Genomic DNA, 21,253 nt, shown 5'->3' with positions numbered 1-21,253 from the left:
TTCACTTCTTCAAAATTGACAGCACTAGTTTTATTTGCAAAATTTTGCAATCTATAATGAAATACTTATTAAATTTAGAATGATATTATTAAAAGGGAATAGTAATATCTATTCCATATTTTACATAATAATGTGTATATTTAAAGCTGTTCTTTTTAATAAAGGAGACCAAGTATGTTTTATATACTGTTATGGAGCTATGACGTATTTTTGATGGATATGGAGATAAATTTAGAGATTCAATTTTATTTGGGATACAAAACTTAGAGTTTGATTTATAGCATGGTGAAGGTGATGAATAAATTGAAGGCTTAGTTTTGTCTAAAATATAAAATTTAGAATTTAATTTGCATATTTAAAAAAATTTTAATACTAAAATATTCTTAATGTTAAATTTATATGTATAAAAAAATTTTAAATAAAAAACTCAAATCTAATTTTTAGATTTGCATGTTTAAAAAAAATTTTAAAAATTAATACATTCAACCCTTAAATTTGTATTCACTATATAAAAAAAAAAAAATCAAATCTTCACATTATTTAAAATACCATTAGAAACCCAACACCAAAATTAGAAAGCGTATATTTAAAGGGTCAAGTTAAAAGATAATTCGAAAGAGAGATGATCAAATTGAGTTTCTAATGTTAGTGATGATGGTTGTTATTTCGTTCTACGTTTTATTAATTTGTATAAAATTCAAAAAAGAAAAAAAAATGAGTGTAACTAAAGAATATAGTAAGAGGAGAAGTGACCAAATAGAGCTTTTAGTCAAAGAAGAAAAAGAAAAAAGCGGCTTAATGGTTGTGATGATAGCGAGAGTGGCCAGCGCCACCGAGGCAAATGAATCGTTCTTAAAAAATTGTATCCTCCCGCGAAAAAGGAGCTCCCGTGAAATACAATATTGCAACTCAGAACTGTAAAGCCAACTCTCCCTCGTGATTCTTTTCATCTCCATACCTTATTCTTTCTTTCTTTCTTTCGTTCCCAGCGTCACTCACTTACAGTTACAGTTCCTCATTCCGTTTCTCTTTGATCTTTGCAAACACACACACACACAATGGTGAAGGATATGGAGTACTACAATATTCTCGGAGTCTCTTCTTCTGCCTCTGAAGACCAAATTCGCAAGGCTTATTACCTCAAGGTTAATTTCTTTATAATTTTACCATTTCTTTTTTCGCAATTTTGACGTTGTTCTCTCCTGTTTTTTGTGGTTTATTGGAATCGTGATTATTGCTATTATTCACCTGTTATGATCGGTGAATTTTGCGGTTGTTTTACTGTGATAAGCAGGCAATGCAGGTTCATCCCGATAAAAACCCAAACGATCCTCGTGCAGCTGAAAAATTTCAGGTTTTGCTTGAGCTTGTTCAGATTACTGAATAACAATTAATTATGCTAATTTTAGATAAGAACGAACGCACTTTGTGGTGGTTTTGCAGGTTTTGGGTGAAGCATACCAGGTTTTGAGTGATCCGGTACAGAGGAATGCGTATGATCAGAATGGGAAGCATTCTGTGTCTAGGTACGCATGAATATGATGATGATGATGATGTGTTTCAACTTAATATCATTTTATGCCAAAGCAATTTATGTAGTTTGATAAGTGATAACAATCAGGATTTGATTGAATTGAATCTGAAAGCCTTCCCTTCCCTTAGGCTCAGGCTTAGTCTTGTTTGTTGATGATTGTAACCTAAGTTAATTACTCAAGCGGGGATGAAGAATGTAACCAGAAACCAGTATAGTCCATTCTTGAAGCAATGATCAGTACTGTACCTACATGTATAGTCCAAAATAGTTATCTCCCGAGAAATTGAAGATGGTTTTTCTTTTTTATTATTATTATTTAATGATTAATTGGTTCCTTGACAGAGAAACAATGCTTGACCCCATGGCTGTGTTTGCACTGCTCTTCGGAAGTGAATTGTTCGAGGACTATGTAGGGCATCTAGCTGTGGCAACGATGGCTTCTTCTGAACTATCCGAAGAAAGCAATGACCTTGATAAAATGAATGAAAAGTTAAAGGCAAGTAGGTTTTGCCAAAAGAAACTAAAAGCTCAGACCATATAGTTAACGATGTAATTTTACAGTTGCTGTTCTTTCTTTAGACTGGTAGAACTAGATGTATAACTAGGAAAGTTCCTACTCCTACTTCCATTTATTATGATGAAAATTCAATCAGGGTAGTTTGTTTAATATAAGATAATCATTTTTCTTAACACAAAACTCAAAGTTCATTCCTGAATCCTTATATTGCTGATAATATGAATAATATTACTGTTTCAAAACACTCAATTAAAGTGACAGCTTAGGCCATACTGTCATAGTTTAGGTTGTAAGCTTATTGTTCCTGTTCATTCTTTATGTTGATGGAAAAGATGTATAACTAGCAAAGTTCCTATTGCTCACTTAAAATTATTATGAATATCCCATCAGGGTAATTTACCTATTATAATTTTTTTTTCTTACTCCAGGTAATTCCCAATTTTCTTGATGATTTAACTTCGTTTCTCAAAAACAGTCAAGTTAAAAAGACAGTACCTTATATATCAAGCCTGCAATGCACCATTTGAAGTTTCTAATAGTTATCTTAGCTGAGAGGTGTTCAGGTTCACAGCTATAAAATATCAGTTCATTTTAACTGGAACTATGATGCTGGATAGTGGGTTCTATTAAGATCTAAGCGACTTCTATTTTAATTTTTTTCTTTTACTAGGAAATTTAGATACCTGTAATTTTCTTTCTGTTATAGCACTTTCTTATGACATTTTCCTAACCATACCATTTCACTCCATACCTGGGATCATTTTCTTTCTGTTGTATTGATAATGCATTCTTTCCTTGGGCGGGAAAAAATCACAGTGCCAGAGATGAGATCAGATTGAGAGTTAGCTCAGCTTTAGTAAAAGGAAAATATTATCCCCTTATTTTATTTTACTTTGTCTTCAATTGTGTACTCTGTCTCAATAAATTGTAGGCTGTCCAAAGAGAAAGGGAGGAAAAATTGGCAAGGTTTTTGAAAGATTTCCTTGGTCAATATGTTCATGGTGACCAAAAGGGATTCTTACATCAAGCAGAATCTGAAGCAAGACGGCTTTCTCGTGCAGGTTAGTTAAACATCCATCCAACTTATTTTCTTCTTATTATTTCCTTTTGAACTGAGCACATGATGCAATTGCTAGTAATGAAATGCTGCAGATTATTTAGTGCCTCGTACAGAGAAAAATCCACAAACTCTAACCATGAATTAACACTTCTCTGATTGAAAAGTTGATTATGAAATTATCAACTTAGATGCTACATATTTGATGTTTCACATGATGTCTTGTAAATGATGAGCTTCATCATGATTCATAAGTGCACAACCACTATATCACGACGCAAAAATTGAATTTGTTACATGTCATTGTATCAATGGTACTACCAATTAATTTTCACTCTCCGTCATCTCTGAATGCCAATGCAGCCTTTGGAGTTGATATGTTACACACCATAGGGTATATATACTCAAGACAGGCAGCACAAGAACTAGGGAAGAAAGCCATTTATCTTGGAGTGCCATTTTTGGCTGAGTGGGCTCGCAACAAAGGACATTTCTGGAAATCACAGCTTACGGCTGCTAAAGGTATAACAATTCCAATGTTAACCACCCCCCACCCGCAAAAATTTTCTGTTTGCTAGTTATTCAAACTTAAATGTCTGATTTTATTGAGCACGTACAAATTAGGTGCTTATCAGTTGCTACAGTTTCAAGAAGACATCTACAAGCAACGTAAAACGGATGGTAGTGGCCCAGAAAATGATATTGACTCTCATATTAATAAGGATACATGGATGAATTCTTTGTGGAAGTTAAATGTGGTGGACATAGAAGTAACTCTTGCACATGTGTGCCAAATGGTAGGTTCTTAAATTCTTTTACTTCAAATTATTTTGTGTTTGTGTTCGTGCAATCTGGTATATTTAGTTACTGTAGTATGGATCAATAATCCATATAAAAATAAAGCTATTCTATGTAAAGATAACTTCTATTTCCATATGGTAATCTAAGAGCGACAATGAACTTAAGATATGACTTCTTTTGGAAGAGCTGGAAGATATCACTTGCTAGCAGAATTCAGGAACTGAAAGGGATAGCAGATTCATATTCATACTAATATATTCTTGCAGGTGCTGAGGGAACAAAATGTTAAGAAAGAGGAACTTAAAGTTCGGGCAAATGCTCTTAAAATTCTTGGGAAGATATTTCAGGTGCCCATCTTAAGTTACTTATCAAGTATTCTATCTTTCAACTTTTAAAGAATACAAACATAAGGATTGTTCTCTCTAATAGTTCTTGTTTACTCATGTGAGCCTCGTCTAGGGATGACAATATTACCCGGACTCGCGAGACCCATCCCGTCTCTGTCCAATTGGGACAGGTAATATCTCGACCCGATGCGAGACGGGTTTTTGGGCGGGAACAGGTCTTGGGCAGGGCGGGAAAGAGTCAAGTTTAGGTATTACCCGCCCTGATATGTATATAATATATATAAAATAATTAGTAAAATATTAATAATATTGTATCATTCTTATGTTTTTATTTTAATTTATATTATGTATGTGATAATGGTTATATAATTTTTTTTAAAAATTTAATTTTATTTGTTGAATTTTAATAATTTTAGATGCGGATAGAATATCCGCAGAGGTCGATTAGGGTTCAATTTTATTACCTACGAGTAGAAGTGGAATGGGTCTATACATATTATTGTAGAGTAGGGACAGAATTTAATAGGACAAAAAGCCGCTGCTTACCCGCCCATTGCCATCCCTAGCCTCATCACCATGATCCCATTTTCAGATGCTATAAAGCAATATGCGTGTGAAAACTTGTCATGGGTAAACTTTCATCAGTGACTAGATTCTTTTGTATATCTCATACTAGACACCACTTTCCTAATCAATGGTAAACATATATGATCATGTTATGTGAAAACTTCACTTGATCCATTTCTTTGATTTTTTTTTTCACATTTCTTTGATTTTATCTATGATTACTTTGTAGCTTAAAACATAATCAAGTCACAATGATGATGAACTGCTATGTCTTCTAATAATGGATATAATATGATCAGGAAAAGAATCCAAAAGTAGAAGAGACATTGAAGAAGAAAATCGCTATAGATTCTGACGACGAAGGAAGCAGTTCTGATTCTTCAGAAGATGAATCACATAGAGCTCTTTCCTATCGAACTCCATTTTTTACTCAGGCATGTTCAAAACAATTTAAAGCCAACTCATGCCCATGCAAACTACTGCAAGATATGTGCATATTAATTCTCATTTTGCTTCTGCAGGGTATTGGCAGGCTATTCAAATGCCTTTGTAATCCAGCATTTGATGTGGACGATGAAGAGTAGTTTACAAAAGTAAATGATCTGCAAAAACGTAAGGAGTATGAAACAAAGATTCATCCCTTCTCAACATTCTATTGGTGAGAGTGAGACGATATACTAATAACATGGCTTTGTAGTACGCTGGTAGTGCTGGAACATAGTTTTGTGAAGAAAATGGTGCAAACCAGGGAGAATCATGTTTGTTGCTGCTTGTAATTACCACTGTTACCATTTTACCAACTTACATTTGGCATGTCACTTTTAGGCTATATATACTCGATGTTGCCTGTTGTAATTACCACCGGTAATCTCACGATTCATATTGTTCCTACTTACTTTTGTATTCTGAGTGAAAATCTATTTGCCTACAAACCTTAGACATCATACTTCAAACACCTACTTTGTATTTCTTTTCTTGTTTTATATTTTTATTGTTTCGGAAACTTAAAATTAAAAGCTTCAAGTATGAAAAATTATAAATTGAAATAAAAAAAAATAGGAACCTTGCGCGATGTCAAACTTAAGTGCTCATATCAATACTCATTTTCTAATATCCCATTTCTTTATTAAGCCAAGTCTCTAGTGGCTATGACTATGGTAACTAGTGGTGGCTAAGGTTACACTTTTAAGTTAAAAGTGTAACCTTTCACAAAGAAAAGCGTCACCTAATGGAAAAAAGTAAATTAGAAGATTTAAGAGAAGAAATAATCAAAATTAATAGATCAAAAATTAATGATTTTAACTAATGTCAACTGTAATGACACCGAATTTTTAAAATCAATACAAAATGATTTTTCTCAAAATCTTTATTTTACTATAAGTTTTATTGAAGGACTTCAAAAACCTGAAAAAACTTATTTTTCACACGGAATTTCTAAAAAATGTTACCATGGAAATGATTCCCCACATCTATATCATACTTTTAACCCACAATTAAATTCTATAGTAGATATGCTTGAAGAAATATTAATATCCATAAAATTTCAAAGAAATAAGGAAAAAGAGAATCCCAAGGAAGAAAAATTTCAAAACATAATTAACATAACAGATTTAAAAGTAAAACCACCACTAAAATTATGAATATTGAAAAAAAATTAGAAGAAGTTACAATGCTTTTTAAACAATTAAAAATGGCTCAAGAAAATAATATTATGGAACATGGTTTTCAAATAGAGGAAGAATTAGTAAATTCTGAAAATATAGAAAATGAAGAACACATTCTAGATTATTCAAGTGACGAAGAACCAGCTATTCCAATACAAGTAAAGAATGAAGCTGGAACATCTAAGGATAATCAATCTCAATTTAAATGGGAAACAGATTTTGATAATTATGCTTTTAAAAAAGGGTTTATAAATAAAGATTCAAAATATGCAAAAATTCCATCAAAATACGTTCCTAAAATCCAGGAAATGGAAGGAGAAAGAATGCTCGATTTAGACTGCAAAAAGAACGAAAAAGAGATTTTCGAAAACTGGTTGAATTCCTTCTTATTAGAAGCCTTTACTAATCCAAAACTTGGTGAGTTGTCTGGAAGGGACATTTGGAATTACATAGGGTTTCATACTAAAGGAACCATAAGAGATTATATGACATCAATAGAAAACCAAATAATAGAAGAATTAGAAACAAAAACAACAGCTTATGATAAGATATTATATATAATGATGATTCTATATAAAGAATTTTTTGGAAAAAATATTATAGATCATAGACAAGAAGTCTATAATAAAGAATATCAAGAAGCAAAAAACCATTTAGCTAATATTCAGATATATGATTTATGTAATGTGGAGTCCTATATATGTGAATATAGAATACATTATTACAAATTAAAAGAAGAAGATAAAAATCATTATCTTAGTATGTACATAACAAAACTTCCATATCCTGCTAATGAATTTATAATGGGAAGATTTATAAGAGAAATAAATAGAGGAACAATTGAAAATAATTTTGGTGGAGCAACCTCTGCTATAAGAGAGGAAATAAAAGAACGTTGTATGCAAGAAGCAACTCAAAAAAGATTTGCAAATATAATCAGAATTTGCTGTCAGGATAATGAGGAGATACCTCAAAAATATGGTCTTAATAAAAATCTTCAAAGAAAAAGAAAATATCAATTGAGAAGAAGAAAATACTATCCAAACTGGAGAAAAAAGAGATATTTTAGAAAAGAAAATAACAATAAAAACAAAAGACAAAGAAATAACTATTGCCCGAATAAAAAAGAAAATTGTAAATGTTGGTATTGCCAAGAAGAAGGACACTACGCAAATGAATGCCCGAAAAAGAAGGATAAAAAGGATCTTACTAAACAAATAGAAATTGCTAAGTCTTGTTTCATGGAACCATTAGAAGAATCTGATGATAACTTAGACTATATTTTTGAATATGTCTCGGAAACAGACTCAGAGACTGAGTAATAATGCTACATTTATTACTATAAAAATAACAGAAAAGTTTATAAATGCCTTCATAGATTCTGGGGCAACACAATGCTTTGCTAGTTCAAGTATAAAACTTGATTGGAAAAAATTAAAGAAACCATTAAAAGTTAGAATAGCTGACAAATCAATACATAAAATTGACCAAAAAGCAGAGATGGTTGAAATTTTTATTCAAAATTATAGGTTTATTGTTCCATCTATATATATGTTAGATTCTGGAATGGATTTTATCATAGGAAATAACTTTTTAAAGCTATATCATCCATTCATTCAAGAATTAACATATATAGTTTTAAAAGCTCCACACGATTCTTTAATAAATCAAAAATCAAAACGTATAAAAATACCAACTACTACTATAGATAAGATCTTAAAGTTTAAAATATTTTCTATATTAGGAACATGTTATTTAAATCTATACTTTCAGATAAATATTCCAAAAAATAATCTTGAAATAAAGATAGAAGAACTCTTGGATGAAATTTGTGCTGAAAATCCTTTAGATATTAAAAATACAAATAACGAATTAGTAAGCATTAAATTAAAAGATCCCACAAAAGAGATAAATGTCCCAAATAAAATTCCTTATTCCGCGAGAGATAGAGAAGAGTTCTCATTAGAGTGTAAAGACCTTTTGGAAAAAGGAATTATAAGATTAAGTAAAAGTCCTCATGCGGCTCCAGCTTTTTACGTTGAAAACAATAATGAAATTAAAAGGGGAAAACGAAGAATGGTAATAAACTATAAGAAAATGAATGAAGCAACTATTGGTGATGCTCATAAACTGCCAAGAAAAGATTCTATTTTAGAAAAAATCAAAGGAGCAACTTGGTTTTCATCTCTTGATGCAAAATCAGGATATTGGCAACTTCGTTTAGACGAAGAAACAAAGAAATTAACTGCTTTTACTTGCCCAACAAAGGAATCAACAAGTGTGTTGCTTTATGAATGGAATGTATTACCATTCGGATTAAAGCAAGCCCCAGGTATTTATCAAAGATTTATGGAAGAAAATCTAAAAGAGTTAAATGAATTTGTTTTAGTATACATTGATGATATACTAATTTTTACAAAACAGGATAAAGAAGATCATCTTCAAAAATTATTAATAGTTTTAGAAAGATGCAAGGAAAAAGGATTAGTTCTTAGTAAAAAGAAAGCAAGAATAGCAAAACAAGAAATAGAGTTCCTTGGATTAATCCTATCTACTCAAGGAAAGCTAAAACTTCAACCAAATGTTCTAGAAAAGGTAAATTTATTTCCTAATAAAATAGAAGATAGAAAACAATTACAAAGATTTTTAGGGTGTATAAATTATATTTCTGATCAGGGATTTTTAAAGAATATAACAGAATACACTAAAAGCTTATTTCCAAAAATAAGTACTAAAAAAGTATGGAAATGGGATGAAAAAGATAGCATACAAATTCAAAGAATTAAAGAATTATGTGAAAAACTTCCAGAACTTTATATTCCAGAAGAAAATGACTACTTAATAGTAGAAACAGATGCTTCAGACATAACCTGGTCAGGATGTCTAAAAGCTAAGAAAGCTATAAAAAGTTTGGAACAAGAAAAAGAATCACTAGATTCTAAATATCCCCCAAAGGAATTACTTTGCAGGTATATTTCAGGGACTTTTACTCCAACAGAACAGAGATATACTACTCATGAAAGGGAAACTCTAGCAGCAATTAAATCTCTTAAGAAATGGAAAATTGATTTACTACCCAAAGAATTTACATTAAGGACAGATTCAAGTTATTTAACAGGTTTCATACGATATAATTTGAAAGTTGATTACAATCATGGACGATTGGTAAGATGGCAATTATTTTTGTTACAATATCCAATAAAAATTGAATATATTAAGGGTGACAAAAATGTTATTGCAGATACATTAACAAGAGAATGGAGTTCGTCTACAACACATTAAATCAAGAAATTCAAAAATACGAACAAGAACTCGAAAAATGCAAGCATTGTCAGCAAATAAGGACACAGATCCAATCCCTCAAGAAGGCCATCGAAGCGATGAAATCAACACAACAACCAAAACCATCAGAGTTCAGCCAGCTAAGCGTGGTGGACAAATCAGGTGAGGAAAAAATTCTAGAAAATAAAACAATTGCTGAAATTATCAAAAAATCCACCCAAGATAAAAAATATTATGTAATTTATAATGGCCCCATGAAAGGAGTATATGATGCCTGGGAAAAAGCAGCACCATTTACACAGCAATCAAGGATAATTCATAAAGGAGGGTTTTTAACACTGGAAGAGGCAAAGGAATCGTTTAGAGAATATGAAGCTCTTCATCCAGAGCAAACCCTAAAAAGAGCAGATAAAGCTCCAATTCAAACCCAGAGAACAGGGATAATAAGAAACATTCCTACAAGGGCTGAAATCAAGGAAAAGAAAAGGGTTTGTAGATCAAATCTCAGAGAAACCCTTAACATAGTCTTGAATTGGACTGCAGAAAAGAGGGCGATCTTGGGATATTATCCTATTGCCAAAGAACAGCTAACAAAGCTGGTTATATTTCCAGAGGCTTCCCCATCTGACACCTATCAGTTTTTCCAGTATGGATTAATTGATACAATCTTAATTTTTAATGATTTGAAAATTATTAGTGAGTTTCCTGCAGGATTTATTGATGCAGTAAAAAGATTTAAAAATATGATTGACAACGTAAATCCAAGGGATATATCCCTAAAATTTACGAATAGTCAACCTATTTTTAATGAAGAAGAAGAATGCTTGGTTCCAGCACATCAAGTGATCTTCATGTCCGTCTTCCCAGGAAATTTTCAACCAATTGATCAAGTTCAAGATTTAACAATCTACAGTCATGAAGGAAGACTAGCCAGCACACTAGCAAGGGTCTTCGAAAGAACTCAAAAGATAACAAGGGAATCTCACACAAGAATCAATTATAAAAGCAGAAATACTTTGCTTGTGTCCAGTAAAAGGAATGAAATTGAAGAAAGAGAGATGAGACTCTTAGTGGAATTTGAATCAGCATTCTACAACTTATCTGGACTCTTAGAAAAGCTCCCCGAAGGGATAAAGAGGAATCTCTGCTATTTGATAAAAGACAGAGAAGACCACAAGTGCCAACTATGTGTCTCAGAGTTATCTGAAGAAAGCAATAATAAAACGGAATCAACCCACATGATAAAGGAAGAAGACAACGCATCTGAAGGTCACATGATGAAAGAGGAGGACAGCACATCTGAAGCATCTCTCAACATTATTGCATAGTGACGTAAGCGCTTAGGTCATAAAGCACCAACAATGTAGCTGGTGCAAGATAATAAACAATGACGTAAGCAATGACGTCATAAGAAGGGTAAGGATGGGAATTGTCCATCAGACCCAATCATTATAAATAGGTTGCCTAGGCAATTGTAGAAGGCATCAAACAATAGAAAGCAGAAGGCTAAGAGTACTCATATGCTAGGAGAGCAAGGAGGAAGCGGCCGAGGCGATTCTATAGTTTAAAGAAGAATTTCCTTAGGAAAAACCAATTCTAAACTCCCCTCTGGAGTTAGTATCTACAATCTCCCCTCTGGAGATAAAAACATCTTATGTAAAATATTCTAAATAAAGGAAGTTTTTCTCCAGAAAGGTACGCCTTTATCTTAATCTCATAGCTATGAATTATTTAGAAAGTCTAGAATTAACGGAAGAATCTGATTATTATAGACTATCTGCCTTATTAGATAATGAAAAACAAGCTATTCTAAAAACAGAATTAAATCTCAAATCAAATGAAAATTTTAATAAACAAAATCTTTTAAAAGAAGTTTTTAATAGAAAAAATATAATATACTATGGAAAAATTCAACTTGAAGCCCCTATAAAGATAAAATCTGCTAATGGAGAACTTGAAATAGCTCTGATAAATGATGAAGAATTGAGTAAACAGATTGAGAAAATTAAGGATCAACAAAAAAGATCTAAAATTGGATGGATTCATATTAGTACTATACAAGTCTTAATCAAATCTACATACATGAAAGGAATTAATTCACCAATAAGCTTAGCAATCTGTGACAAAAGAATTACTGATGACCCAATAGATCAAATAATTGGAATTGTTCATGGAAACTTGGCAAACGTAAATGTTAAATTCAATGCCCATCTTGGATATGCTATACCTTTATCAACTGAAAATCTTGGAAGATCTATAAGTTTGGCTTATAAATTTCACAGAAAGAATCTAATGGAACAAGACGATGAACCATTTTCAATTACATATGCAATAAATTATGCTTTAACAAATAGCCATCATAGTATAATATTTAAAAATAGAGAAAGAATTTATGTCGATGAATTATTTCAGAAAATTGTAAAAACAGAAATACCAAAATATAAAGCTATTGAAAACCCAGTTCTTTTACTAAAAGAACCATCAGAAAAATTAGTTTCATCGAATTTTCAAATAAGAGAATCCAAAATTAATAGCCCTTTAAGTTTATCTAAGTTAAAGATTAAAGAAGAAAATTCTGAAATAAAAGAATTAACAAAAAAGGTCGAAAAATTAAATGAAACCCTAAACACTAAGTTATGACAATAAATAAAGAGAAAATATATGTAACCTATCAAGACAAGAAACAAGAACTCTTTGAAAGAAAAAATCGGTTGAATTATTTACAGTTTTCTGAAATAAATCAAAGAGCATTTGAAACTCTAAAAATAATCTATGACAAATTAAAAGGAGAAGTTGAAGTATTAGAAAAATTAATAGAATCTCTAGAAAATAATGATGAATCGATGATAGAATTTGCAGAAATTCTAAGATAACTAATGAAGTATACAAAGATTGAAAGACCAGAAAATAAAATAAAAAGAAAAAGGGCGAAAAAATTAAAAAGTAAAATAAAGGAATATAAAAGAGAATTAAATAATCTTCAATTCGAAATTAATGACCTTATAATAAAAAGGATAGAAATAAGAACAAATATAAACAAGTTGGAGCTAAAGTTAAAAAATTTATAAATGCCTGGAACACCATATTATGATTTAAAAGAATTAAAGCTGTTAAAAGAAAAAATGGAGAATGAAATTGAAAAATTAAACAGATATTTAGAAACAGGAGAAAGTGAAGAAATAAAAGAAGTTATTAAGGATTTGAGAAATTATATTAAAGAAAAAGACAAACAGATAAAAGATTTTATATACAATAATTCATGCAAAAAAGAATATTATAAACTAAAACAAGATTGAAAAATTATGGTCAATACTTTTTATAAAGCACCTATACAAATAGAAATTTCGAAAAAGAAATTAAAAGAAAAATCCAAATAAAAAATTTTGGTATCAGAGCCAAGTTAACGATTAAGGGTAATACTTTCTCTTTAAGCAACACTTTTAGTGATACACTTTCAATTACCAAATGTCCATAAATAATTGGTAAACTTTTTTGTAGTCACCATAGATACAATAAGATGATAGGTACCATAGAAGACACCTCTTTATTATCGTTCCACACTTGGTGCATTCATTTGTGCTAAACTTGAAAGGCGAGTTGTTTGGTGGCCAAGATTCCAGTAGCTAACGATGGCTAGAAGTTAACTTGTGAGTGATTTAGTGACATGTGGCAGTGAAAATTCCAAGAGGAGGAGTAAAAGAAAAATCGTAAACATGTGATTAAGGCTATGCAAAGGACAATAATATATTTAAAAAATAACTAAAAAATATCCACATGATAATTGCGATATTCATAATTAATAATAGCAAGGTCATTTTAGCCTATTACGTAATATATATTTTTAAAAACAAATAAAATTGCAATATTCATAATTAATAGCAAGGTCATTTTAGCCTATTACGTAATATATATTTTAAAAAACAAATAAAACTAAACGTCTAAAGGGGATAAAGTGATTCATGTGACAATTGTGATATTCAAATTTAATTAAGCAACATATTTATGCAAGATTTTTTTATTTAAATTAATTAAATATAATAATTATATAAATTTGTAAAATGTAGAGTATGCACTTTTATTTGTAATTGCTCATATTTCGAGTACAGTAGGATAAATTAAGTTACACAAGCATCTTGGATACACTGTGTCCTATATGTCAAAGAACCACACTCATCACATTTTCGAGTGTTACCGGGATACGAATAAAGTTAGGTAACCAGATATTGTGTACTCGAAATACGTACATTGCAGAAAAATCAGACACAGTGCCAGAAATACATGGAAACGTGATAAAAGGAGTGTAGCCGAGATCTGTTTGTTTCATTTGGCATTTTTTGAGTTTTTAAAAATTTCACAACATTCATTGGTAGATGAAGGGATTACATCCGATCGTACAATATTAACAATCTGAATGCAACCTGGTATGTAGCGGAGGCACTGGATTTTGAGGTAAGTTTTTATGTCTATTATTTTTAATATTTAATTATATAATATATTTTGATTTATTTAATTTTTAATTAATACGACCCTTATATGTTAATTAGATATTTAGTGTTTACTTGGATGAGACTTATTGAAAGAGTAGAACATTAAAATTTAATTAGATATTTATGAAATAATTTTTATCTGTCGTATTAGTTTATCATAAAATAATTATATTTTTTATTTGTTATTCTTAATTAAATAATATATTATCTTATGAATTAAATTGGTTAATGAGTTATGCTTAAATTTAATTACGTATATATGACATATATTTTATCTGTCATGTTAGTTTATTATAAAATAATTATATTTTGTATTTATATTTTTAATTAAATAATATACTATTTTATAAATTAAATCAGTTAATAATTCATGTTTAAATTTAATTAATTGATATTATACTATGGGATAAGTACTTTTTTCGTCCCTAAAGTTTGAGGTCAAAATTAAAATCATTCCCGACTTTTTTTTCTTATTAAAATCATCCCTAACATTACAAAACGTTATAAAATCGTCATTTTCTACTTCAATTATATTTTTTTGACCAAATTACCCTTCATTATTAATAAAAATAATATTAAAAAAAGAGCAAAATCCTACCCCACTCACTCCCCAGCATCTCAGCATCTCTTCGGTCTCTCCCCCCACCCTCCCCCAATCCCCTTCTTTCTACTCTTCACCATCACCCTCTTCTTCTCACCTTCGCCACGGCAATTACCACTGCCGGAGGACACCCACCCCTCCTCTCCTTCCTCTTCTCACTCTTCCCCAATCCCCTTCCAGCTTCTCATTCTTTCCTCCTCCCCTTCCTCTTCTCACTCTTCCCCAATCCCCTTTCAGCTTCTCACTTTTCTTCATTCTACCATGCAGTTAGAGCATAACAAAAGGTAGAAGCAAGAAATTAAATTAACAACAACATAGCCATCACCTCTTCCCCTTCGCACTTTCTCACTCTCCCTTTTCTCACCACCATCACTACTGCCACCATAGCCAAATCATCATCATGCAATTACTATAATCAGAAGCAATTACTAATTTACTATAATCAGAATCAGTATCACCAATAATAAATTAACAACAACAATTGTGAAGGGTGAATCAACAATGGTGAAGCAACAACTAAAGCAAAAATAGAAGCAGAAGTAGAAGCAGAAGGCAGAAAGCAAAAGCAGAAAAGCAGAAGCAACAATAGGGCTCGATGGCGACGGGACCTCACTCCAGCGGCAGCACGGGACAGGGCTCGATTTCTTCCTTGGGAGGTGCCAAACCCGCGGATAACCATCACTGATGACGATGTGAGGAGCAGAGCCGCCGTCGGTAATTTTGCAGCGCGGAAGGGAGAAGTGTGTGACTAATCCACCACCACTCCGGGTATGTTTAAGTTCTTCAAGAGAAGATATTTTCAATGAATTCTAACTAAGCCTCTCGCGGGTTCTCTCAAGCGAGATTCTTTCCTTCTCTAATTTCTTGTTAAGTGATTCGAAAAATGTTCAAACATCAGCAAGATCATTAGTAGTTCTTGTTAGGTTCAACTTGGCCTGCTTCAATTCCATTAGTATCCTCCTTAAATACTTATATCTGAAATAGTTTTCGCAGATGTGGTATGAATATCTGCTTTTTATATTCAACTTATTTCTTAAACATGCTCATCATCGTCAAGATTAAATGCTTTTAATTAGTTCTAAAATGATACAATAATGAATTATTTTGGCAGATTCAATGACCAATTTGAGATATTTGATCTTTCAGGACTATTTTGATTATTAATACTATTTGTTAAGAATATAGTCAAGTGAAGAATTCAATGGCATAACACCCCTTTTCCATATACTGTTGTTCTTAGGTGATGACCATACTTGCAGATTTCATGCTGATTTATCTTCCTGCACCTACTGTGTCTCTTAGATCGCCGTTTACAATCAATGCAGGCCCTATTGCTAAGTTCTTCCACAACTGGCCAGATAATGCATTCCAGGCCTCTATAAAATCTTGTAGATTATTAATTGATATTGATTACTTTTGCAATTATTACTATTATTTTGATTTTCCTACTAAGTGTTTGTATTGTTCTTACTTTCTTTCCCAGGTTGCTCTCTCTGGGATATTGACGTTAAGATTTTTGCTAGTAAAGAATTTTATAAAAATAGTCGCGTTGTAGATATAGATTCTAAACCAACAGAAATCCCTTCGTACAAATGTTTGGTTGTCACAAGTAACAAACCCTTTAAAATTGATAACCGAGTATTAAACCTCGGGTCGTCTTCTCAAGGAATTGTAGGGAGGTATGTTCTTATTATTGGTTATGGAAAAACAGTGTTTGGGGTTGAAAAAGGTTTTAAGCAAGAGAAAGAGATTATAGAATTGATAAATTGATAGCTAATAAAACCTTTGGCAAGGTATTAGAACTGAAAGTCCTATCCTTATCAATTGTGATGAGAATTGGATTTTAATCCCACTTAGTTAACCTTTACTAAAGCAAAGGAAAGTCAAGTAAAATAATCAGTTTGATCCTCAAGTCCTAGTCAATCCCTATGGGAAGACTGGCTTTAGAGCGATCTGCCCATTTCAACCACTGCTTTATTTGATAATTCAAGAGTTACCAATTATTTAACCCAAGGCAAAAGAAAAAATTCTAAATTAAATTGAAGACATCATAAATAGAATAAAGCAATCATAAATCTGAAAATACCTCAAATTATATTAAATAGAAATATCAAATGTAACATGGAAAAGTTCATAGACAAATAAAAGAGAAAATAAATAAATAAGAAAATTGAACCTGTGATCGAGAGTCACTCCTAAAACTAAGAGAAGTCCTAAATCCTATCCTAAGAGAGAGGAGAGAGTCTCTCTCTCTAAAAACTACATCTAAAATAATAAAAAGTGAATTATGAATAGCATGATTATGAATGGATGCATTCCCCCACTTTATAGCCTCTAATCTGTGTTCTCTGGGTCGAAAACTGGGTCAGAAATAGCCCAGAAGTCACTTCCAGCGCTTTCTGGTCCGTACAGGTCGCGGCCAAGTGACGCGGAGGCGTCGCCCACGCGGCCGCGCGGATTAAAGTTCGCAGATGCGACACGTCCGTGTGGATCACGCGTTCGCGTCACCTAGCGTCAAGGCAACTATGACATATTATATATCAAATCGAAACCCCGGACGTTAGTTTTCCAACGCAACTGAAACCGCATCGTTTGGACCTCTGTAGCTAAAGTTATAGCCGTTTGAGTGCGAAGAGGTCAGGCTGGACAGCTTAACGACTTCTTCAACTTCTTGTATTCCTTCCACTTTTGCATGCTTCCTTTCCATCCTCCAAGCCATTTCTGTCTTATAATATCTGAAAACACTTAACACACATATCAAGGCATCTAATGGTAATAAGAGAGGATTAATAATAAGCAAATATAAGATCAAAGAAGCATGTTTTCAATCATAGCACAAAATCAGGAAGGAAAATGTAAAACATGCGAATTGTATGAATAAGTGAGTAAAGAGTTGATAAAAACCACTCAATTGAGCATAAGATAAACCATAAAATAGTGGTTTATCAACCTCCCACACTTAAACAATAGCATGTCCTCATGCTAAGCTCAAGAGAAGCTATTAAGATGAAGAGGAATGGTAGAAAGTATGAAATGCAATCCTATCTATATGAATGCAACTAAATGTGAAATGCTTCTACCTACTTGGTTAAAAATAAATAAGTTCTTCAAGACAAACATAAATCAGATTTCACTAATTCAAATTATACAATAAAAGACAAGTAAACTTGTAAGAAGATAGCTCATGAAAGCAGGGAACATAGAATTAAGCACTGAACCCTTACTTGTAGTGTATATCACTTTAATCTCTCTAGTGTATAGGGTAAATCACTCTAATCTTCCATAGTCATGCTTTCTAAACCTTGTTCTTCATCTAACCAATCAACAAATATTTAGCATACCAATGCAAACATCATGAGGTCTTTTTAGGGTTGTAATGGGGCTGAAGTAAAGGTAAGGATATATGTATGGCCAAGTGATCTTTATAAAGTGAATCCTTGAGTAGTCTAAGATCTCACCTAACATATACATACTCTATAAAAATTTTAAAATTATACTTAGCCTCCCATAATTCCCACTTTTGTATGATTCTCATACTCATGTACCAAATTATTGATATTTCTTTACTTTTATCACATGTGCATTGATCTTTCAACTTGACATTGGGGTAATTCTGTCCCCTTATTTGTTTGCTTATTTATTGAAATTTTTTTTTGAATCATAAAAGCAAACATAACTTATCAATGCACATGGATTTTCCATTATTTTTCTATTTTGGTTTTTCATGAGTAGGTTTCCAAATTCCCAATATTCAAATAAATTAGAAACATGATACATTCCCTTATTAACCCATGTTCCCACAGTTTCCCCACACTTAATTGTTACACAATCCCTATCTTAAGCTAACCAAAGATTCAATTGGGATATTTAATTATTTTTTTGCTTTAAGGCTAGTGATGTGGTAAAATATAGAACAAATGGGGATTAAAAAGCTCAAGGGGGCTAACAAGGGTGATGTAAAAGGTAGGCTAATTTGGAAATGGTGAGCTAGAATCAAACAATGGCCTCAATCATATGCAAGCATGTAAATATACTAAATAATGGACATATAAAATGGAACAAAGCAAAGATTTGTAATCATAGAGAAGAAAACACACAAGAATAAAATATTATGGTTAAATAATATAACCATACAATTAAGCTCAAATCTCACAGGTTGTGTGTTCTTTAGCTTAAAAACCATGTTCCAAAAACAACTTTCAACAAGTTTTAACACAAAAAATTTTCAATTTAAATTAGTGAAAAATTTCAAAGATAGGGTTTTAAAAGAGTTTTATTACTTTAACCAAGTGGTAAAATATGCACAAAAAAAAAAAAATAATAAACATGCAATCAAACATGCAAATGAAACAATGAAAAACAAAAATTGGTGTTGAGAAGGGACTAACTAACCCGTGGAGATCGGTATCGACCTCCCCACACTTAAAGATTGCACCGTCCTCGGTGCATGCTGAGATGTGCAGGTGGATGGGGGTTGTAGTACCTTAGCTAGTGCTCTCTTGTGTTCCTTTCCTTGCCGGTGGTTTGGGAGTAGCTTTCTCTCTTTACCCTTCTTGGTGGCCATCCTGAAAGGGGAAAAAAGAAAAGTAGCAAGTAAAGCTAGGGGATCCAGCAAGGAAGAGAGCGGGAAAGGTGGTAATCAATGCACAGTAAAGAAGAATGATGTTAACACATGGTCATGACTACATGTGAAAAGTCATCAATGGAAATATAGTAAGTGCATGTGATGACAGTTAAATGCAAGATGTTTATTGGCATGCTGGCAAAGGCATGAGTAGCATAGATCAAGCATTCAATGTCCAAGTTAGATTACCAAGTCTTTCAAACTAACAATCATGTTTGTAATAACAATTATATTTAATTAATAAAATATAAAAAGGGTTTTGTGAAAAGCAAGCATTTATAGTAATAGATTAAAAGAAATCTTAAAAATAGTGCACAATGCCATACGGGCGTTTTCACAAACACATGGCATGCATGGTAAATAAGCTATTTGAAAGTATTAAATTGAACATGCAAGCAACCCTTTAAAAAGTAATATATAATTGTCAAATAATCCACAAAAATATAGAAAAAGAATGACCCAAATAAAATTTCAACACCAATGAAAATAATGCAATGAATGAAAGTATGCAATTAAGTAAAAGGAAGTGAAAGATAAGAAGAATGAGAAGGGAAAGAAGGGAAGAAGAAGTAAGTAAGAAAGGAGGGAGGAAAAATTAGGATTGGGGAAGAAAAGATAAGATATTTGGCAAATTAGGATAAGCTGTGCGGCGCAAGCGACGCGGACGCGTGGGTCACGCGGTCGCGTGACTTGCGCTTTAAGTTAATCGACGCGGTCGCGTGACGCAATTCATGCTACTGGCGCGAGGGCAGCCTCGCGCTCGCACAAATCTCTGTTCAAATTATTATTAGTGCCAAATTTTAAGTGACACGATCGCATGGGGCATGCGATCGCGTGAGTGGGCTTTAGAAGAATGTGACGTGGCCGCGTGGGTCACGCGGTCGCGTGGGTGGCCATTTTTGAAAGGCGACGCGACCGCGTAAGGCACGCGTTCGCGTGGGATGGCTTGGGCTTTTAGCACGAGTCCAGCCCAATTCCAGCACAACTTTTGGCCATGCACCTTTTTCACGTCGATATTTATGGCATGCAGCCGCGTGGGGGAGGCAGTCGCGTGGGAGGCCAAAGTTCCACATGACGCGGTCGCGTGAGCGATGCGGTCGCGTGGGGTCAAATTATGCTAAAGGTGCTCCTCCAGCCACGCTTTCACGTGACTCTCTGTTTAATTCTTTTTTTCCCCACGCACTAGTGACGCGGACGCGTCAGCGACGCTGCCGCGTCGCGTGCGTGTTTTTTAATTTTTTTTAATGCAATATGCAGTGCTTAATGTGAATGCTATGCATGATTCCAGGTTCAATAAAATAAAATAAATAAAAAAAACAAACAAAACTAAATAAAATTAAAATTGCAAAATGAACGATCATACCATGGTGGGGTGTCTCCCACCTAGCACTTTTAGTTATAGTCCTTAAGTTGGACATTTGATGAGCTTCCTGCTAGGGTAGCTTGTGCTTGTATTGATCCAGGAATCCCCACCAATGTTTGTACTTCCAATAGCCTCCGGGATCCCAAACTAGGCGCAAAAAGCCTTCAAGCAAGTTAAAGCAAGTGACAAGGCCCTAAGAGTGATGATTGGTAGAATGGATTCTGGGGTCCCAGACCTTGCCTTTGCACCCGTCTTTTGGTTGAGCAATATTGTTCCATCCGGGTGGCAAGCAGTCTGAATTCTTACGTAAGCGGCCAAACAACTTCCTAGACCCATTCAGTTGAGCTTTACACCAACCTTTGCGTTTAAACTTTGAGCTTCCAACCATGATGAACCTTGCAGGACAATT

The 21,253-nt window shown here is 32.8% G+C and overlaps 1 protein-coding gene across 1 annotated transcript; it reads left to right on the top strand.

Moving 5' to 3' along the window:
• The first annotated feature begins 923 nt into the window (after positions 1–923).
• LOC112801345 (chaperone protein dnaJ 10) lies at positions 924–5,755 on the top strand. Its single transcript, XM_025844019.3, has 10 exons — positions 924–1,145; positions 1,295–1,354; positions 1,444–1,526; positions 1,877–2,030; positions 2,983–3,112; positions 3,472–3,630; positions 3,733–3,905; positions 4,176–4,256; positions 5,123–5,257; positions 5,345–5,755. Exons 1-10 carry the CDS (start codon positions 1,059–1,061, stop codon positions 5,405–5,407), a joined length of 1,125 nt encoding a protein of 374 aa, XP_025699804.1. The 5' UTR covers positions 924–1,058; the 3' UTR covers positions 5,408–5,755.
• The last annotated feature ends 15,498 nt before the right edge of the window (positions 5,756–21,253 follow it).

Source organism: Arachis hypogaea, chromosome 1, assembly GCF_003086295.3.
Source record: "Arachis hypogaea cultivar Tifrunner chromosome 1, arahy.Tifrunner.gnm2.J5K5, whole genome shotgun sequence".
In the NCBI taxonomy this organism is placed as follows: domain Eukaryota; kingdom Viridiplantae; phylum Streptophyta; class Magnoliopsida; order Fabales; family Fabaceae; genus Arachis; species Arachis hypogaea.
This window is presented reverse-complemented; position numbering and strand designations above follow the sequence as displayed.